The 27495-nt window shown below is 43.3% G+C and overlaps 1 protein-coding gene across 6 annotated transcripts in view; it reads right to left on the bottom strand.

Moving 5' to 3' along the window:
- Window positions 1–2959: 2959 nt before the first annotated feature.
- The window catches only part of STK4 (serine/threonine kinase 4), a 48640-nt gene continuing 24104 nt past the window's right edge, over window positions 2960–27495 (bottom strand). For 2 of the 6 annotated variants that reach the window (XR_008468974.1, XR_008468975.1), the window contains 4 exons: window positions 26790–26947; window positions 25950–26091; window positions 10745–11021; window positions 6098–6227 (listed from right to left, as the gene is read on the bottom strand). Coding sequence is in view for 4 of the 6 variants with exons in the window: in XM_054218189.1 (XP_054074164.1) it covers window positions 25348–25430; window positions 25950–26091; window positions 26790–26947 (383 nt within the window). In the remaining 2 variants the exon portion in view is untranslated. Of the gene's footprint in view, window positions 6228–10744; window positions 11022–25332; window positions 25431–25949; window positions 26092–26789; window positions 26948–27495 lie in introns of those variants that run through there. The other 4 variants (XM_054218192.1, XM_054218190.1, XM_054218189.1 and 1 more) reach the window with 4 other exon arrangements.

The following is a 27495-nucleotide window of genomic DNA, read 5'->3' as shown; positions in this document are numbered from 1 at the left end:
CCAAGGCCAAAGCTCCCCCCAGTTTGGGGGTTAAAAGCGAGGCAGGACCCCCCCCCGCCTCCCGCCTCCCGCCGCGCTGCGACCGGCGGCTGCCCGGGGAGCGGGGCTGGTGTGCCAGAGCTCCAGGGATGGGGAAAGCCAGGGAAGATGTTTTCTTTTTTTAGCCTCCTGCTCTCTGTCGAAGGCGTCGGGGTTTGCATGGCTGTGAGTAACCGCACCAGGAAAATCCTCCCACTGCTGCGCAGGCAGAGCCAGCGGAGCCGGAGCTCTGCAGAGCCGGGAAGAGCCGGGTGCGGGAAGGTGCCCAGCAGCAGAGGAGTGGGTGATCGCAGCCCACCTTCATCTCAGCGAGACGCTTCTGTGCGGCGACGGGTTGCCAGGACTGGTCCGACTTACTATTTCTAAGGCAAGGAGGAAATTTGTGTTCTTTCGCCAATCCCTAAGCAGTTTTCCTGAGGGTGCCTGCGTTTTCATTTGGTACAGTGGGTAAATCAATTAAACGCTTTATCAGGTTATTTCTACAAAAAGTGCTCTGCGCACTCACGAGATGATTGATGAAAGAGTGACTCTCTTGCCCCCAGGGAATGGTGATTAAGGAATGACCTTATTAAGCCATTCCCCGCAGCGGAGAATTATACAACTCCGCTCCAAAGAGACAAAGTAAACGTCATTACTTCTCTTTAAAACTTCTTTGCCAACTTCCAGATCCAGAGCGTGGTCTGTGGGCTCGGCTGGTTATGGGAAAACCCAGGAGATTTTACAGGGATCTGTAGGAAGGAAAGACGACCGGCCAGCAGCGTTTCTGGGATCTGCCCTGCGATCCCAGCTCAGGGAGTGAAAATCGGAGCTGACTGTTTAAGCATGTACCTGTTAAATCAGCATTACTTGTAATTCCTGTATTTGCTGAACTGTGTATGGAGACCAGTAAAGACAAACAGCGCAATTCTTTTTTTTTTTTTTCTTTTTAACAAGATTAAAACACTTTCTCCTGGTAGCAAGAAATCCCCAAGGTCTGTATATCCTCATGGGTTCACTTCAGCCTTTATCTGAACCACAGCTATTAACTTAGTTGTAAGAAACGTGTAAACTCAAGGCTTTCATTCTAATCATTTGAGAGAGCGAAAGGAATAGCCTTGAAGGGGTGGAATTAAGGTAACCGAATACGCCTAGACAGGCCACACAACTCCAGGCGCGCAGGGAAGCACCAGCGATACGTGTTCACAGCCAGACCTCGAACCCGAGCGGCAGAGGGTGGAGAACATGCCCCGCGTCTTTTCTTTCAAGATCATCCCCTCTACAGTCAACGAGCGACGGTCCGGAGCTCGTCAGCCTCTCAGGGCTGAGGAAAGGCCACCCTGCAGGTCGGCCACCCTTTGGTGGAGCACAAACTGGTCCACAAGAGGCCGTTCTGTGGCCACCCTGGATGGGACTCAGGGCTCCCTCCACTGTTATCGATTTTAATAGCGACAACCCAGAGGGGAGCAGAACAGACTGTGCTTCGTAGATGGAATTGAATTGTTTTAAAAGTTTTTAAACAAGTTGGCTGTCTTCCCGGCCTCTTAAATTAAAGGGCAATTAAGTCACTTTCAGTCTGGAAAGAGCTAATGGGTGTTTTCCTGGTTTGACTCTTTAGATTTTTGCCAGAGTGATGAACGCGATGAAAAACTGTCAACTCTCAAGTCAGGGCTGTCAGCCAACACTCAAAGCATTTATCTAAGCACATGCTCAGACTCTTTGGCCTGTGGACAGGAGGAAATGGGACAAAACGAGGGTGTAGGAAAGAGCAGCTGGGCATAAAGGACACCGGCAACACCTGTACCTTAATTCTGATAATCATTCACCAGCAGAAGAACTGCCGGTGCTACAGCTTCATGGGAACTTGACTTTTCCCCATGGTGGGGAAAAACCTGGCTGAACATCAGCCCCGGTTCATGGCTACCTGTCAGGTGTGGGTTTTGTTCAGCGATACGCGATTAATTGTGCAGCAGGTGCCCTGCTCCCAGCATGAAGCTCCCCCAGGAGCAGCTGCTGCAGCACTGGGAGTACAACCCTCCCTTCGCGCTGGGGCTCCACCATATCCCGGTAACGTTACTGAGAATATGCAAGAGCTCCAGGCTTTCCCAGTCACTAGAAATGCCCGTGGTCTCCCTCCCTTTGATTTCCACGCTCCTTCCTAACATTTAAAAGCTCAGATCTATTTTGTTTCTTCCGGGATTGCTAACCAAAGCTGACTCCTGAATGAATTCTGTCTCTGCTTCGGTTAGTCATCCCTCCAGGACAGATTTAGTAACTGCTCAGGGAAACCACGTAGAAGCCAACAGTTCACTGTTGGAAGGCAGCACCCACTCACTGTCAACTTCATCTTTTCCCGAGCTAGAAAGCTGAAAGTGCAGCAAGTCAGCCAGAATTAGGAGAGCAAGCCTCTAGCCTCACCTGGTGTGTAGGAAGGTGGATAAATTGGTGCGTACCTAGTCCCAAACCTGACTGCAGGCTCCGGAAAGTGCAGTGTGAAATAAGAGCAGAAATAGCAAGTATCTACAGCAGAGTGCACCCTCCCCATCTCCCGGAGCATCCCTTGGGGGCAAAGAACCTGGGATTGCAGCTGCAGGAGGGGCTGCCAACACTCCTCGCTGCAGGGAAGCAGCCTGAACATCCATCGCCCATCCTTCGGAACCGCCCCGGGGCCGGCAGCACACGGAGCTGCCCCCAAACTGAAGCAAATCTCTCCTCAAGGTGCAGAATTAGTAACGTTTCAAGGCTAAAGAATTGCCTGATCAAAAAAAAAATTAAAAAAAAATAAAATAAATGTGTATCTGACATGTTTACTGCTCGTGGTTATTAAAGTTTGTATACTCAAGAATTTTACATAGTCCTGGCTGACTGGAGGCATGGCACGTTCCAACTTGTCCTGATAAACCAGAGTATTTTAATGCATAAATATGACTCACGACACCAATGCTTTCAGATAAGGACAGTTTATTTGCCCCTTTGAACAAATAAGGCAAGATATTTGAGAAAGATCAAACAAAGTCTCCTGTATCAAACTCAGAGGAATGCAATAAAAGTTACTATTTCATACATATACAAACTAATGACCCAACACTTATATACAAACAGCCAGATCTTACAAAATAGCATTTCAAGTCAGCACTTTATGCCAGTGTTGCTAATTTCTTTGTTACAAAAAAGTTAAAGCTACAAACTTCACATTTTTAAGTCTCACATGACTGACATCATCAGTATCTCTGGGTTTTAGAAGCAAAGATAATGGTTTGTGTCCAGAACGCTTTCAGCAATGGCAGACAGACCCCAGGAGCACACAAATGCAGCTTCACAATTAAGTAAGCTTTTTTGCTTAAAAACTTGGCCGGAACAGCTTTCTCTTACGGTACGAGCCTTGGTCTTAGCCTGGAGAACTCTGAAAGTGAGCAGTTACTATGCTCCCAGATGCTCTACAAAGGGACCAAAAAGGGAATTATTTTCTCTAACAGATTGAAAATCAGCGAAGGAGAAAATAATTTCTCTGCATTAGAGCTCCAAGTGCAAGAAACATCATCAAGTCTCAGCCACTGCAAGCATTTAAGAAAGGTTCAGAGACAGTTAAGCCATTGGACCAGTTGTACTTATTTTGGTTCATTTGCTGTATTTTAAGACAATCACATCAGCAAAGCAGAGTATTTCAAGAGTGCTTACATTCAGTTACAGCAGTCACGGGTTGCATATTCTGTAAGTAGACACCACCCTGTGGTGTTTCACCTAAAACTTGGGTTTTCTAATGCCCTCCGATCACTCGAAAGTTACCTACACAGTGCAGAGGTAAAACTACTCCCAGCAGAATCTGCTTGATCCACGCCGCATGCAGGCAGTGCGCCATTTACCACGTCACATATCCGTACGCCTGTCCCACCGGAGATGCTGGGCCAGAGCCATCCAAGTGACTAATTCAAGATCAACACTTGACCAGAGAACTCCCTCCTAAGTTACAGAATCATAGTTGTGGGAGTTTTTTTGACACAAAGGACGCTCACGAATATTGCTCATAATAAACACACGTTTAGGGCAAAATGTATTGCACGGATTTCAGAGGAGCACTGTATGAGCCCTGATGTTCACACAGCACGTCACCAGACCCTTAGAGAGCCCGGACTAAAGGATTTTAATAGCAACAAAGCTTTTAATTACTTCGTTTTCCTAATTCAGAACTTTCACAATACTCGAGGCTATCAAATAGCTGGGTTATCCCAGGATGTACCTTACTTCGGCACCCTGGATACGCTGCTCCCCGCCTCCCTTTTCCCTTCGGGGAGCTGGTTTGCTGATCTCTGGACAGCCGTGTTCGCACTGCGCATCAAACTCAGACAAACCGATGCAACCAGATCTGCAGAGGGGGTAAAAATGGCTTGGTTCCTTTCACAGCAATGGCGTATAACTGGTAACGGTAGCCAAGAGTCTGCTCCAAGGGGAAAAAAAAAAAAAAGAGCCTACGGAGGCGTGAAATGAACACTTCACCTCTCTAGCAGCATTTGATTCAGGAGACACTGCTATTTAGTTAATTATCTAGGTGATGCACCAAGGCCTATTTCAGAAGAACGACATGGGAACTGTTGCCTCTATCAGAGCAAAATAAATATAAATCGGTAGAAATACTTGCTCTGTCCAAATATTTCACCATATGCTAGATAAATCTAAAACTACGTAATTCTGCTGTTACAGCCCATGCGGCAGGGGCGTCACTTGGTCTCTGCCCTGCAAATTAGGCTCATTTCTTCGTTGCTTCTCTTTTACTCTCCACTCTACCGGAGTGAGTTCATTGCACCATCGTCACAGCGATTGTACACGCTGGGGCATTTTCGTTGATTGAGCTATACCGGGCAGGAACAGCAGGGAAATTTAAAGAAAGAACACAAGAGCATCCAGAGGAACAGGAAGAGACTGAATCCCTTCCAGCAGGACAGCAGTAATTGTCTTCTCATCCAGACCAACTCCGCCTTCGCTCCACCACCATAAATGCTCATCTTCGCTAATTCAACAAAGTCTTTACTTTCAGTTTCAACTTTTCTGATGTGCTAAACCTTGCAGAAATGTGAAGGATTGTGAAATTAGGTTTTTATTCAAGCACCTAAAGATGTAAATCTGAAATGAAGTCTATAAAATATTTCTCAAACTGTGGAGATTATTAAATCCTCTCAGACACAGCAGAAGTACCTAATTCCTGAGAGAGGTTCACACAGCTTCCACCCATTCCAATACTGTTTCTTTTTCCTGTACTCCACTGTCAGCAGGGTCTCCCTGAAGGACATTTTCAAACAGACGAAGAGAAATGGTCTCGTCGATTGGCTTTTTTTTTTTTAAGTTGGTGTGGATTTTAAATTGCAGAATGTAATTTCTGATGGAGGCACAACATGCTTTATCTACTCGTATTAATTTGTAAAGTACACAAAAAGACAAAACTGAAGTCTTGAAGAAACCACACTTGCTTAAAAAGCACACAGTGTAAGGCATGGGGCTTATTACAGGCTTTTTAAAAAAAATGAGATTTAAGTTTCTTTCAAAAGGCTGGAACAGTTTGCACGTGTTCTCACCTGCTCTCTTCAGTGACCTAAAACTTATCAGTACCTTAACAGTAGAAAGATACATTTAACAGCTTGGAATTGTGTCTGTGCACTGACAAACAAAACCAAAACCCACAAAAGATGCAGCCGTTAAATACCACAATCCATATTAACTTAAAACAAAATGGACCACTGAAAGTTCAGTTGAAAAGAGAGTGAGCCAACTTTCATTAGCCTATTTCTATCTGTTCCTCTGATTTAAAAACAACCCCCCTAAAACCAGTAACAAAAACTCCTTCGGAATAAGGTTTTAAATATACATCTAACATTAAAACATACCATCAGGATTTTGCACTTAATGGCATTCCTGAGTTCACAAAGGTGCTATGGAAAAATAAATGAGCAGAAGTATTGCCCTCTATCTTGCTAGCGTATTTCAATAGAAATCAATATGTTTAGTAGTCATAAAAGCGAGGAGGTGATTGTTTGAGGATGGAAGAATATTCTACCAGTGGCTCAGAAGTTCTGCTGCTGCCGCTTCTTGGCTTCAATGGCATCGAGGATCGGCTGCCGCTTTGACTGGTATTTCTGGCGGATTTCTTCAATCTCCTGCTCCATCATGGGGTCCAGGGCCGAGAGCCTCCTCTGAAGTTCATCAACACTCCAAGTCTTCAGCTAGCAGGGAGACAACAGAACAGACACTGGCGTCAGTACAGCCACCATCCACACACCCAGAGGGATTCTGCCGCCCACCCGACACTCGCAACACATCTTCCAGCAGGAGAAGGCAGAAGAGTTCTGCTCCAGATGCCGCTCTCAGTCAGACTGGCGCGAGCCTCAGGATACTGGGCTGCTTTTGCTCATTTTACAGATACATTACATGCTCTGTTTAGTGACAACACGAGTGTATAAAACAACCGGTGAAATGTTTCCCCCATTGAGTTGTTTTTCTAACGCTTCATTTTGCGGGCTTCAAAGAGAAATACTGCATTGAGATGGAGCAGAAGCCAAGTTCTCTCCCCCTCCCCTTTCTCTGCAACTAAACTTCCTTCGGCTGTGACAAAAGGAGACAGAAGGGAACAGAAAGAAAAAAAAAAATGACAAAAGTTGCATTTGAAAAAAGAAAAAAGCATTTATATACAATCAGGCTGAACCTCAGTCACGGTGAGGAATTCAGACTCCTGTAAGCCAGAAATCCCAGCACACACACACATGCCAGGTCACTTTGGGTCAGCCTCATGCTGACATAATATGCCAGTACAATTTGTATTTTACTGTACACGTGAAGATGTCAGGCTAGTCTGGACAATCTCTCCTTCACCGAATTCCCTATCTGCCTGCCCTTTGTTTAATTGGCTGTCTTCTGCCTGCCAGTTTGCCAAGCACTGGCACAGGAAAGTTTTATTCTGCGGTTAGAGATGCCAAGTGTGGCCTGGGACAGTCTACACTGGCCAGAGCTACACCCTTTATGTAATATTATAATATTATAACCTGTGGAACAGACAGGATTTTAGGACAATGTTAAAAAATATGGGCACTGGAAGTGTTCAAATCTTCACCTTTTCCCATCCAAGACCAAGTGACCCCCAGAAACACATGGAGACGCTATTTCACAGCCACTGCAGAGGATGGGAATGACCATCTGCACCACCTGCTTTCACTGACCACCTGCTGCGGACACTAAGAACACACAAAATAATTTGGGTTTTTTTTGCGAACAAAGAAGTGTCGATTTTTAGACTTTCAACAAACATCGTCATCAAGCAACTTATCTTTACTGCAGTTAAATGCAAGTGATGCCGCTGTCTTGGTTTAGCTGTTAATTAGTCAGCTATTGTGGTTATTCTTCAAGCCATTTCTGAAGCCAAACACACAGTGAAACGCTCGCTGCCCATTATAAGGCAACCACTGAATTACTGGCTGTTTAATGGCAGTTGTACAGTTTGCATCAGTCCTTAAAACGTATGTAAATACTAAAATACAGAAATCCTGACCCTTCTTCCTGCGGTGGAAGAGATACCGGTCCCCAAACCACAAAGTCATCTGCCAGCGGATTTCTCACAAGGTCTTTTGAAATTCTTCAGCATATTCTGCTAAAGATATTTCCTAGTTGCAGTTACAGGATCACGAAGCCACTTTAATAATCTAGGCACACGCGTAACAAAACCTTTCTTGCAAGGGTATGCAGTCTTTCGGCCTCTCTAATCAGGCAACTGTTCATTAGAAAGACAAAGCACTTCCTCCACAAAGATATACATTATTTATACACATTAATGCAACTTTACCAGACAGCAGTTTAAGCTGATGCATGGCACCCATTGCCTTTTCACACTAATTTATTATGGAGCAGGTAATTATTCAACATTCCCCTTCCTTACAGTCCAGGGAATTGAACAGTCAAATAAAAATGTGAAAAAAAGAAGCAAACATTAATTCAAGTACTGAACACCGAGCAGCTGTATCAGAGCAAATGGCTGCCAGCTCTCCCAGAGCACCCAGTGCTAGAATACTAAAAGAGAGTTTTGGAACAGATCTGAAATACCTCGCTCATGGCTTAAGCCAACTACTAGATGTCAGAAATTGTCCTAGGGCTGCGGTTTTCCATGGATGCCCCTTGAGCCTCCTCCACCATCCTCCCGAAGTGCTGGGTGCCAGAAACAAACTGCCAGAGCTGACGGGCTAGAGGGCAGAGCAGATTTACAGCGACAGTCTCTCCAGACCCCGAGAAGGTGGCAGTAAGAGGAAAAGACTGCCCTACCAATGTTCTCCAACAGGATCTAGCATCCACGGATACCGACACACAAAGCCTTTCTGCTAACTGTAAGCCACTGCTTGCCAAGGGACGCGGCGGCTGTGACAATTCCTGGGACTGTGTGTTTGCCAGGACAGATGGCTAACAGTATGGAAGTACAGCTGAGCCTGGAGTGGGCAAAAGCCTACAGATATATATTAATATGAACAAATCGGGACGTGGGTTACCTGCGCAGACGCACGATGCAGGACAAAGTAGCTACTTAAGGAGACTGATCACGGGTTGAACAGAACGGGGCCAGTGGGAGAAGGAAGAGAGGCAAGGCGATGCTGGGTGAAAAATCTAAGGGCAGAGGAACACATCCCGTGCACAATGCTGCGCATTGATAAGGATGAACTAATTGCAGAGTTTTCATCCAGAAACTCCTGCTGCTCCTAAAAGAGGCACAGAAGCCAAAGGGCAACACTAGTAAAAGGTTCCAAATACGACTGCTCACCACAGATGAGCTGACGAGGGACTGATGAGTGCCTAATTACTAATGAGCGCCCACGCAGTTGCGGGACACCCAACCCGCTGCTCCCTCCGTGCTTCAGCCCTGCCACACCACCACCCTACGACCTGGGCCGGGCTATTACCCAGCTTGTCCTTCACGCACACATGCATCTTTAAAAGGAAAAAAACCACACACACACAAAAAAAAAGAACTGCTTAAAATGTGATGGCCTCCATTTCACTTTGCTGTGTGGCATTTCACTGCGAGCCAATGCCACAGACAGGCTTTCTCCCAGAAATGAAGTTTTTAAACTCTGGCATATCTGTCTCCACAGCAGTAGGCTCCTGGGATACTGACATTATTCTCCGAGAGAAACGCCAGAAGCAAAATAAGAAAAAGAAGGACAAGGACAGAGCATCTCATGACAGACGGTTACTCGGGGTAAATCTCAGCACTGAAGAGCTGCAATTAGAGCGGGTTTTAGCCACGGGCTCAGCCCCATTCTGCTCCTCCCTTCTCCTCGGCAATCCTGTTGTAAGAAGTCGTAAGTGTCTTTGTAAAAGCCAGCTATTTTTGTCCACAGCGATCAAATAGCCAAGACAAACTTTTAAAGGAAGGAATCTCATTTCAAATGTAAAGACCAACATGAAATACTTGTTCTAAGGTTGGGCAAAGACGTCTATCAACAGGGAGAGGCGGCAGTGCAGAAAAACTGTTCAAGCAAGGCTGTATGTGCAGAAAGCTAATTTTTAACCATTTGATTAACAGCTGTATTTTTACTCAATGTTTTGAGAATGATCTTAACTCTGTAAAAACGCCCAACTGAAGACAAAAGTCAGAGGTACAAAAGCCTGAAAGCCCATGACCACACCGTTCGGAATCCTCAGGCTGCGGACACCACTGGCACCAACATCTTATTTTAATATGCTGATGATTCCTACTATGTAATTCAGAAGGACATATATCATCACATCCTTCAGAAGGACATAACCTACGGCCTTTCCATGCATATGTAGTAATGATAGAAAAATCGGGAACAGATCATTTGATATACAATTTCTTCCTGAAGGAGATTTGTAAGCTGTTCATGACATCCCTTTGCTGGCCTTTTGGGCAGACTTGGGGATCACTACTCCGCTGAACAACGTTCACCTCAGCAAGCTGCTTCTGAGTTACCCTCCTTTCAAATCAGCATTTTAAAAATAGGGGGGAAAGAAAAAAAAATTCCGCTTGCATTTGTTACAGTCAGGTAAAGTGTCACTGCAACATGATATTCTGCTGAATGTAAATGAATCTAAGCAGCAAAAGGAGAATAAATAAAGGCTCTCTGCAGACACGTTAGACAGAGCCACAGGTTCAATACTCAAGGGCACCATGGTCTTGAAATTTATACTTGTGCAGTTCTGTCCTGAGCAAGAGGCTGTCTAAAAACCTGCCACGGTATTTTTAAACAGACCGTGCCAGATTTATGCTTCACACGAGATCCAGTGTAAAACATAAAGCCTAGAGAGCTGCCTCAGCCCCTTCCCTGTCCCCAGGAAAAACAAACAAAAACCTCAGTGAAAACTTTTTGAATTAGAAGCCGATGCAAATGATTTATCACAGGTCTCTTGGTACCCACAGTCCTTACGCTGAAGGGCGCCTGTGCCTGGTTTTCCTACAGCAGGGTCTGGAGCTTGTCCAGTTTGGGACCTCGTGTGCTCCTCTGGTCCCTCAGTGGCCCTTCAGCAGCACAAGGTCACCACTGACTCGGACCGACATAAATACCACGGCACCCAGTAATCCCCAAGTCACTTCTGCTATCATTCTTATTTGCTCTTCTACCAAAAACACTGCCGGCAAAAACCTCCTGCTGCATGAATTACGAGCATCAAATAGAAAGGAGCTGTTTCCCAGCAGCTTTCACTCATTTCTCCCCAACAAATGGTTTCGGCAGAGCAAACTCACCAGCTGCACAGGAATCAGAAAATATTATCTTGGGGCAAGTGAAAAAACACGTTTCTCCTGTAACTTTCTTTTTAGTTGTTGACACTGAATCCGATCCCTGGATTTAGCACAAAGTCTTTTCTTTGCATCTTTGCAAGGTTTCACGCTATCTAGGCTTTGTTTTTAAATAGCGTCTTAGAAGTCCTGAAGCTTGTGCCAAACATGAACCCTCCATCTCCAGGGAGGGGATGCAGGTCTTCTGCCATCATCTTTGAAACGCGCAGATGGACCCTGACTTCTGCAACAAAATCAGAATATACATGATATTGGTGAGATGGGGTTATTTTCCTCACGGTGAAAGTATTTGAACAGTTTTGCAGAAGGAGGACGTTTTCAAGTCTTGATACTACAGCAAATCCTACAAATAAAATTAGGAAGTTGTTCTTTGCTTCCTTAGCCCTCCAGTCATAACCCTCTACCTTCTAATACCCCGCATACCCTCTAATTTCTGCGAGTTTGAACACTTGCCTTCCACATGCTCACACAGAGTATTTTCTGAATATCCTCCCACCTTTACCACCAATAGCCCGTGGCTTTTTAGGAAGGAAACACCCGGCTGCAGCAATTGCTCTGCCTTTAACCCAAATATTCCAGGTGGCATTTACTGTTCAACATTAACTTGATGTCAAACTTTTAAGTTTTAAATAGCCTTTAGAAAAAAATGGCTTCAGCAATTATCACTTCATAAGGGGCAGTGGGAGTTTGACGACTAAAATACAGAAGTAATAAAATTGCAGCTTCCTACGCTACACAGGGAAATAAATTCTTGGTGGCAAAGATATGAGCTAGATGGGAACTGAAGAAAAAAAAAAAAACAGATTAATTGTCTATTTAGCACAGCTTTTATTGTCATATCTTCCTTTTCTGCTTAGTTTTACACTGTTACCTAACAGTTCTTGACTGCGTGCCCAGTGATCAAAGCCCCCCCAAGAAACTCAAAACATCTTGAATCACAGTAATAGGCAGCACAACTCATTGACTTGTGTGTATTTTGACAGGCAAAATCTAAACAGGGCTTGAAAAGGGTTTTCCTCCAAACCAAGTTATCCAAGCTATGCTAAACATTAAATGCAAAATAGAAATTTGCTGCTAGAGAGAATGAAAAATATTACCACTGTAATACAGTAGCAACAGGCTTCTTTGGAAAAACAAAATGAAAAAGAAAACAGCCAACCGGGACTCCAATTGCACGGAATCACATCTGAGCCCCTCATAGAGGGCTTCTAATTATCACATTCCACACCAGAAGTGGCTACGTATTAGAGAGAAGCAGAAAAAATTCCTGCAAATAGTCTATTAAGTGTCCAGGTGTCCTTTGGGAAGGGAGGCTCTTCACAGAAGAGGCTAATTAAACTCTTGCTTCACTCAACCTTGGCTATCAGCAACGCTATCGAGACGTTTCCCTTCCGATAAAGCCAAGGGCACCCTGGCAGATCCTCTCCAGGATCCTGCAGACCCCTTCGATGCATATCCACACCTCAACTTCTGAACTTTTCTTCTCTCACCTCCCCAAGCAGGGTTTTATTTTTGGCAGGCGATCACCCATTGGATGCCACTTGCTGCAACTATTTGTAGCAACCACCTCGCAGCGTAATTCAGGCTGCGGCGTGCGAGAGTGCACGGGTGCGAGAGACCACGAGCTGGGGAGAGGTGTCAGAACTCAAGAATTCATGAATGTGAGCTCTGACAAGTGTAAGAACCGAGATTATTCTGGAATTAGCCTTCCGTAACTTGAAAGACTGGTTAAACACGGTATCAATTAAATGCTCGTATCAAATATACTTGGAGGGAACAGATTAGTGAATAGTACTATGCACTTTTTTTAAATCAGCTAAAAAAGCATTCAATTTCTCTGGCCAAAATTAAATGCAGAGGGTGATTTCTCATGCTAAGCAGTGCTCCAGACTTTAGGTCTCGAAAACGGTGATATAAATTGGTGTTGGAATAGCATGCCATTTTTTTCCTTAGCATTTTTCCTGAAATGCTGGCTCAATACCATTTGGCATACTTTCAATCACCGATCTAAAAATTAAGTGCCTTGTTCTCATTTCTGTTTCTAGCATAAGGAGGCTTCGATGCAATGTATGAGCAGGCATTAACTATTTATTCACTGTAAGTTGTCCAATGCAAGGGACACAAGGATCTAAGAACCTACAGGCAACTCACCACCCACTTTTCATCATGATTGTCAGGTCCCTACAACTTCACAAATCTGTCAAGGAGCCATGCTACAAAGGGGCTACAGTAAATCAGAACAAACCCCAGTGCCTACACAAACATTAATTATCTTGATTTTCCCTCCCTTTTAGCCATAGCATGTCAGTGAAGTTTCTCACTGTTATGAAAGCGGTGGATGAAATGCACTCACCGTGGGATTTCATGCAAGATTAAAAATACAGATATTAATCTTTCAAAGGATTTGAAAAATAAGTCTCAGCAGCACAAGCTTCTGCTTTTAATGCATCTTAATTATTTAGGCAATGTGCTAGCAAAACACATGATGGGCTGCAGCATCCAGCACAAGTCAGGACAGCACTGCGGCTACAACTTCCCAAAGAAAGCAAACAGGATCCGCCATCAGGGCGCATCTGGAGCCAGCTGTTTCAGGCCACCCCATCTGGACAGCAGATGACTTCCCACAAAGAAATAACTCCCAAGTTTCAACGAGATCAGCATCTGCTCTAGAGGCCAAGTCAACTTAAGTCGATGCAAGTCCGGCAGCTGAAACAGTTAAGTGAGAACAACCACAACACGACTTTTTGGGGAGGAAAGACAGACACTAACAGCCACTCAGCATTTGGTCTCTAGGTGAACTGGAAAAAGTATTTTAATAGAGTTACATCAGAGGAGACCCAGACCTTCTCGGATGGCGTGTTTGGGCTAGCTCTACCTTTATGTTTTATGGCTACTGAAAGCGAAACATGTTACTGCTACAATGCCAGTGAGGACCCTAGTTATTGTCTATGTAGCTCTGCTTATTTGATTGAAATAAAGGTGCGTGATAGCAGGCCCCTGTGTCTGTGCTATTCCCACAGAATGACTGGAAGGCGATGTGTGCCATTCTGCTCCCTGCCAGACACACTGTGAAGACCATGTCTAAACTGGAAACTTCCCTCTGTCCTGCATCCACAGAAGAACTGCTGCCAAGACCTCTCTCCCCAGCTTAGCAGCTTGCGAGCTTAGCAAGGCTTCTCTCAACATGCCACACGATGAAGTCTGATGGGCTTTTCTTGGGAAGCTGCCCCTCCACTTGTAGCGCCAAGTACCACTTTACTGATGGAACCTCACTCACCAGCAGCCGATGAGGCGGACAAGGAAAAAAGCCCAAGCTTCGTCAATACCATCTTGCTGGCTATTGCTTGGGTGGCAGCAGCGGAATGCTGTACCATGGATTCAAGCTGAGCCTGGATGCAGCTCAGCCTGAATGACCGCTCTGCTATACCTTGGGGCTAGGCAGCCCCCGCAACCACCCGCCCAGCTTGTTTTCAGGCTGGGGGCTTCTGCTGCACCCTGGCTTGCTAGCCCAAGCTACACAGTCACCAACAGCTCCTCGATGGAAACTACTCACACATTTTCCCAGTCACCCCCCATTCCTCGGTTGATACATCCTATCCTAATACTTGATCATCTGATACCAGGGTCTATATGAGAGCGAGAGTATACGTGTATGTATGTCCGCTAAGTCCCACACTATGCTCAGGATTTGTCTCTTCCATAGCAAGAGCTGCCATAGTACTATTACTCAACTATCTTTTATTTGAGGGTATATTTACACCCATACTGTTTGAACCTGCTGGTTCAGCAAGGACCTTCCTCAGATGCACTTTCAGTAGGTCATTCCTGTGACTGCTATGGAAGAGCCATCCATAGAATCGTAGAACCGCCTAGGTTGGGTGGGACCTTTCAGATCATCAAGTCCAGCAATCAACACAACACTGACAAAAACCATCACTAAGCCACATCACTAAGCACTACGTCTACCTGTCTTTTAAATACCTCCATACATACATGCTTTAGACACACAACTGCTCTTCACCAGCTAAAAGGCATCTTTGCTTTCTCGCCCTACCCACAGTTTGGAAGTTTCCCCCCATTTCCCAGAAGCCTGTAAGAGCCAGGGGGGAGCTCTGCTGTCGGCAAGATGTCAGAAAATTCCCAATACAGAAACAGATTTCAGAGGATTACAGCAAACACACAGATCTCCCTGGCCACTCCAGACGTGACTACACAGAGATTACGCAGAGCAGTCATCCACGGAGCAGAGAAAGCAACACAACTGCGGGAGCACCGCAGCCTGCATCCATAACACTGGCATCCCCCAGATGCTCTCAGCCAAGAATTGGACTTTATCAAGCCTTACTGTAATCCGTAAAAGGCTCAAGAAAGTTTTGGTGTTACAGCCAGCACATCCGTATAGCTTTTGCTGTACTGTTATTACCTTCTGCATTGTACAGGAATTATATTAAGGAAGAAAACCCATCCAAAGCTCTACTCAGAGATATGAGTGGTCATAAAAGAAGTCTTTTTTAAAAAGACCAATGCATTTTAATCTTCTGAGTTCCAAGATTAAATTTCCTTTTTTAGCCTTAGTATCAATTATGAGTATGAATAACCTTATTCACTTCCAAAAATCATCCCAAGGACCATAGACACTTAATCCAAACAAAGGAAATGACAAATTGTGTCAGTGGCATTCTGCAGCACTGAACTTCAAGAGGTCCAAACCTTAAAATCCTTCAGAGACTCAGAAAGTGTCTGACTAATCCTGTAACCACAAAGGCAAGATATCTCCCTGGTTTTTGGTTTTTTTTCAGTAACTGAATTAGAAACCAAGATAAAAGGTCAGCCTGTCTGGACAAAGGAAAAAAGAAAAAAAAAAAGCAGCATCACTTGCTTATAAAAAACGCTTGCCTGAGATTTGATTAAGGAAAAACACAGCAGAGGGTTTTAGGTTTTTTTTTTTCCTTCTCTAAGTGATTATGCTTTTAATTTTCTTAAGTAAGAGTACCAAAATACCTCTGGACATGCTAAAATAAATCATGTCATTGGGCTTTGAAGATCTAGCTAGCTGCACAAATCAACTGTAAAGTACACAGCTGACCAATGTGGGTTTTTATTGTTTTCTTTTTTTCTTTTTTAAGAAAAGCAATCTGTCATAAAATGCTGATTCCTTTAAACCAAATAAAATTGTCTACAAATCTGAGATACTTAACTACGTTCTGCTAGGAAGGGTACATGGGTCTGTAATGGAGTTTCCTTCCAACCCGACATACCCTTTCCTCCTCTCTCCCTTGCTCTTAACAGCTCTACTCCCTTAAGGATTAACAATTAATTTACTCATTCAGGATCACTTATCCTGAATAAAGCAGAATTCCTGAAGAATAAGTAGTAAGAATACCTGAAAGTAAGAGCGATACTACCTTCACACAATATTGCTCAGTGTACTGTTACCGTGAAACACACATGTAACTGAAGTGGTAACCAATTAGTTAACACTAAATCAGTATGTGAATGTAGTCTTTGTTAAGAACGTGGAGTGAGAAGTTTGCTCCTGGTATATTAACGTCATTAACTTATCTGAAAACTTCACACACTTAAACCTGCAATGCACAATGAAGGCTTAAGACATCCAGATTCAGTTTCAAAGGCTTAAGACTGTATCATCCATGGTAAGGAACCATTATAGTTTTAGACGAATTTGGCCTATCTATCTATCTTAACACTTAAGAGTATTAATCGTTATTCATCAACTGTTTTTAATTTGAGTCTTGGTCTCCCAATTTATTTCCACCTCCAGGAGAGCTGCTGATGGGGGGTTGTTTCCAGGAGGACCACACCAGTTCCCTCCCTCGTGGCTCACTGTAAAACCCCACTCCAACACTGGTCTACCTCCCCTCCTTCACTAAGGGAAAGGCAGAAATCGCCACAATTTGAAGGCAAGGAAGACAGGAGAGAGAATTAAAAGCTTTCTGAGGAAAGAATGAACTACAGAGATTTCCAGGGCATTTTGAAAAATGAATAGCTGCATGACCGTGGGAAAGGCTGTTGTCTTTAAAACCAGGGGCATATGTTTAATATCTCAGAGACAAATATTTTTTTGGGACAAGGCCCCAGTGAACCACCTCCATAAAATCCACGTTGCATGAACTTGCCTGCCTCGCCATGCATGGTTTTCCCAAGCGTTCGCCTCTTACTTGGGCATCTATTTATAATGATCCTGCATGATGGCAAGACACAAAACAAGGAGGAATCAAGCACTTAATTTCTGAATAATATTCCTTTCAGTCTATATCAGTCTCTACGTATTAAGCTACTCTTCTCTCCCTCTTTCTTGAAGGTCAAAGCTTGAATTGTGAAGTGATCTGGTCACTGAGGTTATTAAAATAAGTTGTAGGCAAACCTGCCAGGGTACCCTGGCCATTGGAAGCAGCCACAGCCCACTGCATCACCTTCTCTGGATGAGCAAGACCTCAAACATGCCTCTCACACAATGAAACTCCTCCCTGCAAAGCCTCCTGGTGAGGTACTCAGGGAGACACCCAGTAATTCCACGCACCAAACAGCATCGAGATTTTTCTGCAGATTTTATAGTGATACAAGAAGAGGGTGCATAAAGGCAAATGCACCAGGCCCAGAAGTCAGAGCTGACGTAACTTTGCCCCTCCAGTGCTTCATTTCAGGCACTTGTCCAGATGAGCTCCTGCCCACCGGAAAGTGTTCACAGAGGCTTGATGGAGACTTTATCCCCAGGCTTTTCCCTTATGGTCCAGAGACTCCATCCTCCAAGAGGCAATCCAGAGCAGTTCCATTAGGTTCCTGCAAAGAGTCCCCAAAAGGAGCCCTTTTTGCTACAGATGAGAAAAACCTGGACAAGCGTGTCTTTTTAAGCTACATTACCCTTTACAAACATTTGTACTGACAGATGAGTTGCAAGAAGATTTTAGAAGCATTTCAAATAGTTCTCGTTTGAGCAGCAGTGTTCTTTCTTTAAGTGAGATGCTGTGCCAAGAACACATCCAGCCTTGAAAACAGATCTCAAGGCATAAGAAGGCTCAAACAGGTTTTTCTAAAGAATTCAGCATGCTCGGAGATTTTTCCAGCGTTGCACTGTCAATTATTAATTCCTCTTCCCTTTCTCCCAAAGCAGAAATGCACGTTGCAGCCTGACCTCAAACATACGGCAGTAGTGGAACAAATCCCACAGTCAAAGACCCTGGCTGAAGTTCTGCTGGTTATTCAGCTCATCCACAAAACTTTCAGTCAAGGTCTCCGCTGATTGAATGCTACGGTAGCAACGGGGCCTCAAAGATAGCCCAGGATGCTGAATTTACAAGTCGGAATACTCTCAGAGAAAGTTGATTTCAGGTTACATTATTTCATTCTCCATTAAGGGCTATGACCTCAGCAATTCAACACAAACAACAGCAACTCATTTTACTTCCCACTCACCGCAAGTTTCATTTAAAAAGCCTTATGTCACAGAAGGCCTGCTATACACAAAAATATAGCAAAAAAATGAAATTTTGACAGCAAGTTGTGGCAGTAAGTGCTTTGCAATCAATGTCAGTATGCACCAAAGTGAAAGCAGGCGGTGAACAACGACCCTGTTACCAAACGTAAGACAGGAGAAATCTATTCTCTTCCCCAACAGATAGAAGAGTCAAGCCACTGACCCACCTTTTTCCAGTTTCAAATATTGCTAGCAAATCTTAATACCAAATGTGGTACCTTCTGGGTTGGTTTTTTTTTTTTTTGGTTGTTGTTATAACAGGAATTTAGAACGGTTTATAAAACCTACGTACATAGAGCTTGCTGTAAATCACATTGGTGGCTTGAAGCAGCCATGAATTTGATGAGGTTTGCAGTGAGGTTCAGAGCATCTTCCTTATGCAAATGTTACAGAAGATTCAAGACCACTTAAACAATAAGAGAGACAAACAAGCTATTCCTGGGCTTATTTTTAAAATGACTGTATGTGTGATTACAGGGGGATAAAATGAACCATTTTTCCTTAATAAAGATGTCACCAGTTAAAAGTATTTGCTGGATAGAACATACCAAATATACTGAAGAGGTAATGCTTAAGAGAAACACAAACAATTAGCAGAGCTTTAAAAATTCTTGGCAGATGGCTGAAGGAAAAAAAAAAAGAAGGAAATCCATTTAAGGGATATCAATGTTATGAATCAAGGCAGGTGACATTTAAAACCAATGAATAAAACATCACAAAAACCTGTCTCTTTATAAATCATACTTCACAGCGTAAGTTACAGCTAGGTACTACACTTTAAGATCTCCCTCAATTAGCAGGAGATACCGTGGGGTTTGGAAATTAATAGTTGTCTATTCTGGACTGTCTTCTCTTGTCAGAAAAATATTCTTTAGATCAGAGTCTGGTTTTTTTCCTCAAAAAAATTATGGTATTATTACTCCGCCACTGAACAAAAGCTTTATTTTAGATTCAGCCCAGCACAAACAAGTTGACTCGTTTCCCAACTAGGAATCAGCCCCGGTTCCACAGGACCTAGACAGGGTTATCTATCAGCCATCCCAGATCTGGCTTTCTCTCTCAAACTGATGAATGCCCCAGCAAATAAGTTCATTTTATAATCAAGGTAAGACTATTGGAAGAAATCAGTGCCTGAGAAGTAATTTTTATTCCAGCCACCACTGGGAAAAGGAGGAGCTCATGACAGATGAGGGGAAGAAACTTTTGGACAGAGAAATCCCTGAAGATTCACTCAACATGTTTGGTTTAGTCTTGGAAAAAATGTTACTGAAAAATGCTCTGCTTTAACCAAACATTATTTTTCTTCTGTGTAAAATTATATGTATTCAAATGTATTTTCGGAACAGTCAATCTTCATTCATCTCACAAGGGTCAGAGTAACTTGCTCTCTTAGAAAAGAAAGAATGTATTGCAAGTTTCCTAATAATTCAGTAGAAGTCTCAAGATTACTTGGTTCCCAAATAATCCCACTTAAACGACATGCAAACGTGCGCACTCTAATCAAGCTTTTTTTTTTTTTCACGCCTGTCCAAGTGGATAGACTTCTTGGAGTCTTAGAAACCAGCTCAGATTATTCACTTGAATAATTTGGATGGGGTAAAGGAGGAACAAAAAGATTAGTGTAGAGGCTGCATCTGACACCTTTACCAAGCTGCTTAAAAGACAGAAGTAAAAAGAAGATAAAGCACAGGGGATCACAGTAGAATCAGGAAACACTATAAAATGATAAACTATAGAGAGTCACACAACAGCAGCTTACCCATATAATACAAGTACTTTTCTTCTAGCTTCTACCCTATCTGTGTATCCTCAGCATGCTTCTTCCTACTGCTAGAAGAGACCCAAAGCCCCGTTCCAACAAAATGAGTACCAATTATTTAGCCTGTCATCATTTTCAAAGCCTGCAACTGTACAGAAAATACTCCCAAGTTTTGAATCGATCGAACTTTCAGAAGGACAGACAAAAGGCAATAAAGCTATAAAGCATCAATATTAGATTGCTAATAAATGCTATCCAAATGAATGTTCAAGAGAAACCAAAGACATCAAATGTTCCAGGTACTGGTAGACAACAAGCTGTTCACAAGACAAATGACACCTTCACAGACAGAATACAATGAACTAGAGACTCTGGTCATTGCAAAGCAGAACGTGTTTACTCTTATTGATAAGCAATAAATCACTCGCCCTCCAGCAGTTCCTCCCTATAAATCACTTCCAATGAAAGAAACAGATGGTTCCAGTACCATTCTTCACCACAGTGCTGAGCTGGGGGAAGAAATATACTGCACTGAGTGATCTCTACTTTTAACTGTAGTCATTCTATGGTGGCGTAGGGGAAGCAGCAGGGCAATGCAAGAGACATAACACCGTGCAATACCAGCTGCGGCTTTTGCAGACTCATGGCAGGGCTGGGCAGCACCCAGAGCTGCAGCGTGCATCCCTCCCCATGCTGTGCATCCCTCCATCCCTCCCTGCAGGGCGCATCCCTCCATCCCTCCCCGCAGCACCCTGGTCTGGACTCCAGCCCGCAGCCGTCCATCCTGGCTGGCATCCCCACCGCCTGGACCACACCTGATATGCATAAGTAACCACTGATCTGCGGGCGTTGTCAGGCTGGTGTCTACCACCAGGCTCAAAATTACAGTATGATCCTAATGCGATTTGACTTGCTTTGAAAGAATTAAGCTTTCTATAAAACTTTTCAGTAAGAACTTCAATCTCTTGCTATCACACCAATACTTAATCTGTCTAACTAGAAGGAAAAGGATTCACATTGACGATTTCACTGCAACCAACAGCCATTTGTCCAACTGAACAAGCTGAACACCATTAGACTTAACACACTTTCCTTTTCTGCTAGTAAAGAAACCAGAAGTTGTTTGTTCTACTTATTTAATTACTTTGTTTCCAATGTAATGTTTCAAACTACTAAGTAAAAGCACAGAAACTAGGATGTTAATAAAAAACACTATATCCCAGATGAGAGCAGCATAATGAAACATTGTCTCAATAAACAGAAAATTGTATTTTTCTTTACTACTTCAAGCAAAGGAATTATACCCCCACTCCGCTAAGAAGAAAGCTCACTTTCATTTACGTTATACTTGTAAAAAAGAAAGATCAAAGCAGTAGCTGTTAAAAGCTCTGGCTAGAAGCTGCTTACAGACAGACACAAAAACTACCACGGTTTCCTACCAAGTAAGTATAAATGGACGTTCAGTTACCCAAAGTTATTTAAAGGAGGCTGCAGTTGCGATACGAACTCTTGCAGCTAATTCAAGAACTCAAAAAGATGTGAATATACTTTTAGAAACTGGACTTCATGAAAATGTGTTTTCTTGATGTTTTGCTTCAACAGTTTGACAGACTACTGCTTTGTCTCTTACCAGCACAAACTGCAAACGTGAGAGTGAAATACATCTCTGTTGCTCACTCCTTTGTCCCACCGGCTCGGTGAAGCATCCCGCTCCAACAGCCTCATGCTCCAAGGAGCCCCTGACAGGACCCGGCATAAGGAAGAGGGACGCTGTCTGCAGCAGGAGCTCCTAAACAAAACCACTTTTGAAACAAAGACGCCTCATTTCAAAATGAGTGAATTTTAAGGAGCACAATCCACGGAGAAGTCGGGTATCGACAGCGAGCTGTGGCCCAAGCACTTTGGGAGCAGCAGGCTAGATAACTGGTTACTGGAAAGAGAACTGTAGCTGCGGGATCAAACCCAGCCTTTCCTCCAGCTCCTGTAACTCAAAGTCCCTTCTCTGCCCATCTCTCTCTAGCAGATGGTGAGGTGGAGACAAGAACATCAGCTTGTACACGAGGGCTCTGGCTGTGCAGCCCTGGCAAAAGTGGCAGCCGATCAGCACCTTCATTCTTCCCCCCAATTAGAGAACATTAACACCTCCTGCTCATCCTTCTTTTGCCCTGCAAAAATTTCAGAAGCAGCAGTTCTGCTGCTTGCAGGACAGTCTTCCCCAGCAGTGGAGAAACGGATGACACGCTGCGCTGCAAAGTGATAAAGTCTGTTTTGGAACTAGGTAATATCACAGCAATCTCTCCCATCCAACGAAATTCCCATCAGCAGCCAACGAGACACTTCCCAAAGGGAGCTAAAAAGATGAGCTGGTGTGAGAACAGCACTCCCAGCACGGAGACACAAGACCCGAAAAACACAGGTTCGCTCACAGCAGACTGAAGGGTGGTGAACCTGCGAACAAAGGCCATGACAGCAGCCATCAACAGTCAGCTGAAGGATTTGCCATGTCTACTCCTCCTTCTTCTGCAAACCTCGACACTCTCAAGGATATACATCAATTTTATTTTTGTAAAGAAAAAAAAGCTCTGCTCCAAAGTTTTTCTGCTTCAATGAGAGAACCTGTGAAGGCTGATCTTCTTCATTCAGCCAAGGAGTGAGAAGGACAGACCCAAATAACTAGGAACAGGAAAGGTCTGATTCACCAAGACTTAGCAGATGCAAGCTAATCAAAGTGTTCCCAAAGGAAGTAGGATACTTCTTAGGAAAGAAGACATAAACCTTGTTTCTGAAGGTCAGCTTCCTTCCCAGAGCTGCAGCAGCAGGACGGAGATCGCCAGGGCAGAAGACGACTGCTGATGGCTGCAGTTCTCCACCGAGGTCCTGCAGGTGATCAACATCGCTCCCCTTCAAACACTCAGCTATCACCTGGTGCTCTTCCAGCGAAGCACAGAGAGCAAGAGCAGCTGAAGACAACATAAAAGTGTCTGTACCAATTAAGCTCTTGACAGGCTTACACAAGCCAGGAACGGTCAGCAGATACACGGGTGCTGGAAGCAAAAAGCCTTCGAGCAAACAGCTTCAACTCCTGGCGTAAAGCCTGCGGAAACACTTGGTGTCCTGCAGTGCTCTCGCTCTAGTGTCTAGTCCTATTTTACTCCACATACAAAACAAGCCCCTAGAATACTTAATTAGCATAGATTACATGAAAAATTATGAATTAGACCTACGGCAAAACCTAAGCTCAACACTACAGGTATTAAAGAAACGGGAGTTGAATCATGATGGCAAAATTCAAGATTGACAGGGGCTCTACCTCCACTCATTTTCACCAGTGAAATCACACTCATTAAATAAAAATGAAAATATTTCAGTATTGTCATAGCTACCATAAGCCATGAATGGCTGGAACCTGCTAATTTGCTAATAAAATAGGCTTTCAATAGAACGATCAGTGATAGAATACCCAACATTTATGACTGGATGATCCACACCTACTTGCTACAATAGGTCTGTCAAGACTGACGGCCTTTCAAGCAGGGGCAGAATATAAAACAAAGTGATCCCACTTTAGCCACATGTGATACTAGAACACTGACCTGCTCAGAGCAGTTAAAAGGTTTTTAAAATAGGAATAGGCAAAGAGTTTGTTGTGTCTAAGGGCAGGAAACACCACACAACAAGTTTTGCTGTATGTTACAGTGCTACAGCAAGCTACTGAAAGATTAAAGTGAAAAAATGTACGGCATGGTCTAAACAAATCCTCTATCATTATTAATATAAGTCTGTGCAACAGTATGCAACTAATGTTCACTGGCAAAATTAAATTCAACTACAAAAACTTTGAGATCTGATTATGGCAATTAGGAATCCTACATACAATGCAGCCTGCCCATTAACAGCCTACCCTGCAGCATTTTCCTATTAGTTTGTTATATTCTTCCTGAAAGCAAGAATTCTTGCCCATGATTAGTATTTTTTTTTCCCCATGTTAAATAAATAATAATGTTCTTGAAAACATTTTTCACAATCAAGCAGGGCTTCAGACTTTAGAGATCCTTGTTGAAACATGAGTGGAGATAAACATTACCGGGCATCGACTAATCAGTTTATAACAACGTCTACCTCAGAAATCCAACGCTGGAAATACACTGCTGGAATACACAGGGTTTATGCCATCTCAGACCACAACCAGGAATAGCCAGAGCATCACGTTGGAGAGGAATGGAGTTCATCACCTTTTAGAAGAGGATGTCTGGGTTTTCAGCGCTGCAGTGGATGGGGCTGGCTCGGTCTTACCCTTATCTAACATGACATGGCCATTGTGATATAAATAGTGTCTTATTTGCCTGCTTGAGAGGAACGATGTTAGTCAAGAAAAGGTCAAATGGTTTTGCCACAGAGGAAAAGAGCAAAAATCTTTTGTAAATTAATATTGCCCTTTTTGGGTTTTTTTTGGAAGAGAGGAGACGCCAGGTGCTGGTCACACAGGAGGGAGAGGAATACAGAAGAGAAGCCAAAGCATATTTACGCAGTCTGCAGTAGCACAAAGCAATAATATTTCAATCATTTCTTAAGACCCAGGAGGAACTAGTATTCACCCAGCATCTCGCTGATCTCATCTTTACTTGGAATCCTGCAAACTCTATGGGCAACGGCTGCTCAAACCTGCCTACTTTGACAATGCAGAAATAAGTCATAGCCGCAGGCACGTCTAGGACAGATGCACTTCATGCACCTACTAGCGAATGTGTATTTTCTTATTCCACAATGCTTATTGCATTGATGCCTTCAATCAGTAAACGTGACTTTCACCCATAGCTAGCCAAATTGATCTATTTTCAGCCAAATACCCAGTTTTAAGTCTCTGAATACATTACGCAACCTGAGGTTACTCCTACTAACGCTCAGATAAGCGCTATACAAATACCCACGTGCATTTCTTAAGGTTGCTTTCAAGCACTTTTCTTACCCTACAGAAAAGAAAGTAGCTCTGTTACAAAATCTGCATGCAAGACAGGCTGGTACATTCATACACAATTGAACTAGAGAAATACATATAGCCGGGAAGCGAAATTTCTGCAAATTACTATATGAAGGTGACCTAAAGCCCGATTTATTGCAAGCTTTTATCGCCTCCTTTTGTTGCTTCCAGCGCACTGGTAATCTACGCACATGGCGATACTTCAGTACTAATGGAAATCAGTAAACAAGGTCACAGGCGTGTCAAACAGTTGCTTTGCACTTTCTAAAAATATTTGTAGGTGCTGTTTGCTAGGATGGCACCGACCTTTCCCTGTGTCATCCGCGCTGCCTGTGCCGCTCGCTGGGTTGTAGCCTGCACCTACAGCTCGCGGTACGCGGGGTGGAATACATCCTGCTCGCTGGAAATAAGGGTAATTGCTAAACTTGTTATCAACCGAATTAGAAAGTAAAATAATTACAGCAAGTTTCCCCTTGGGCCATTTTCTGCAGACTACAAAAGATACTCCAAACCAGACCATCTTTCCTGGGAAATACCACACGTCAAAAAAATGATTGTTTATCATTAAATTAAGTTACAGCATGTAAGGTGAATGAGATAAACCGAGTATCTGACTCAACTAGAATCGTGTTTGGCCCAGACCCTGTGATACGCAGGCAGCTTGCAGGTTATTTTTGCAAAACATGTTTATGCAGTGGCTTTAAGCCTTCAGGCTAAACATAATGTAGTGCAAAGGGCTACAAGAGAGAGAACGCAGCAGGTCCCCTCCGCTAGCCGTCCTTTTCAGTCTAAATACAAAGATCTGGGATGCAGCAGTAAAGAAAAGATAACAAAAATATATGTAACAGCAGTAGTCTATACAATCTGTACAAAGAGAATGAAAGGCTCCAGCTATTATTCCAGCCTTAAAGTAAAGCACCTCCTCGAGTCGTGACTGGCAGAGGGAATTCGCTTTCCACGCTGCTTTGTGAAGGTGGAGTGAATCTCAGCAGCTCCTGAACGCAGCACGACAACCCCGACCACGGGCAGTGCAAACAGCCGGCATACGGGTGCACAGTGCGCTTAAAGCAAAAAAAGTGCTTGCAGTGAAATATCATTGAAAGAAAATGCGGTGTTCTGTTCAGCAGAGCATGCATCTACTGGCATTTTGAACTCAAACCATAAATTTTCCATCCTCACACACACAAAAAAAAAATTAAATCCATTTTATGAGTAATAGATCTTTCTTTTGACTTCTGAAAAGTTCCTGAAGACTCTGAGCATGTGAACCTTAGTTAGGAAGGCTGAAATTGAGGACTTGAAAGAGAAATGAAGACAAGCTCGATGTTTATATAATAAAACAAAACCCAGTGCCAAAGCTTGAGAAAAACAAGGAAATTCAATGGTTCTAACACTGTTTTTTGTCAAATGCTATACATTCAGGATCTGCATTTTCCAACTACCATCTGGAATTCTATTTTTTTATTTTAAATGCGTAATGAGGAAGTAAAGCAAGATCGCTTGTACCTTCATGTCCTCAGGCTTTTTTGTTCGTTTGTTTGCTTTAAAACAAGGACAATATACAGATAATGACTGGTTATGATTACCAAGAAATACCTAAAGAAAATGAGTTTTTCAAAATGCCCCATCCAAATGCATTAGCAATTAGATTCTCCTCAAGTTTCCATTAGTCTGTCAAAACAAGAAATAATCTTAGAGCAGCTCTGACTAAAACTCTTAAAGATTGTCACATTGATTGAATTTCAAAGTATAGACTTACAAATTCGTAGTCTCCATCCTGTGGTACTTTCCAATCAGATGAATTTTTTGTCTGGCCAGACACATTCTTCCCAAAGCTATTGATTTGATTCTCTTTCTCCTTCTGCTCAAAATATTCAAGGAATGATGGTTTGGCTGGCTGCATCGTTTCATCCCTCCCTGGAAATATTAAAAATTAAAAAAAATATGTTGTTTTGAAAAATATATTTTCAGTTATACAGCTTTACATCATGCCCAAAAGTGATTTTGGTTTTTTTAGCACACACTAAATCACGTAGTACTGCTAAAGCACTATTTTTTTCAGAAGGTTTTCAACCATAAAACTGATTGTACAGCGAGAAAATTGGAGAAGGGGAGCTCAAAGCGCACCAAACAACTGATTACAATGCTGGAGGCCTTGGCCTCTGGACCTGCAACCCCTCCATCAAAGCTCCCTACCAGGCAACCGAGCTTCATCCACTGAACACAAGAACTAAACTGCAACCAACTACAGACGTTGTTTTTTTTTTTCATCCCAACCAGCACTGCGAAATACACAACGTTCCAAAACTAAACAGCATTGTTTTACAAGCAGAAACTCACCGTTATATTTATGAAAGGAACAGTACAAAAGCAAGGCCTTCAAAGACAATGTCTACCATGCAAATGTCCCATCACTCACCTTGGGTAGAAGAAGTCATGTTCTACACTTCTTGGGTAGAACGGAT

This window comes from Rissa tridactyla, chromosome 12 (assembly GCF_028500815.1).
Source record: "Rissa tridactyla isolate bRisTri1 chromosome 12, bRisTri1.patW.cur.20221130, whole genome shotgun sequence".
Taxonomy (NCBI): domain Eukaryota; kingdom Metazoa; phylum Chordata; class Aves; order Charadriiformes; family Laridae; genus Rissa; species Rissa tridactyla.
Note: the sequence above shows the minus strand (reverse complement) of the source record. Positions and strands in the feature narration are given on the sequence as shown.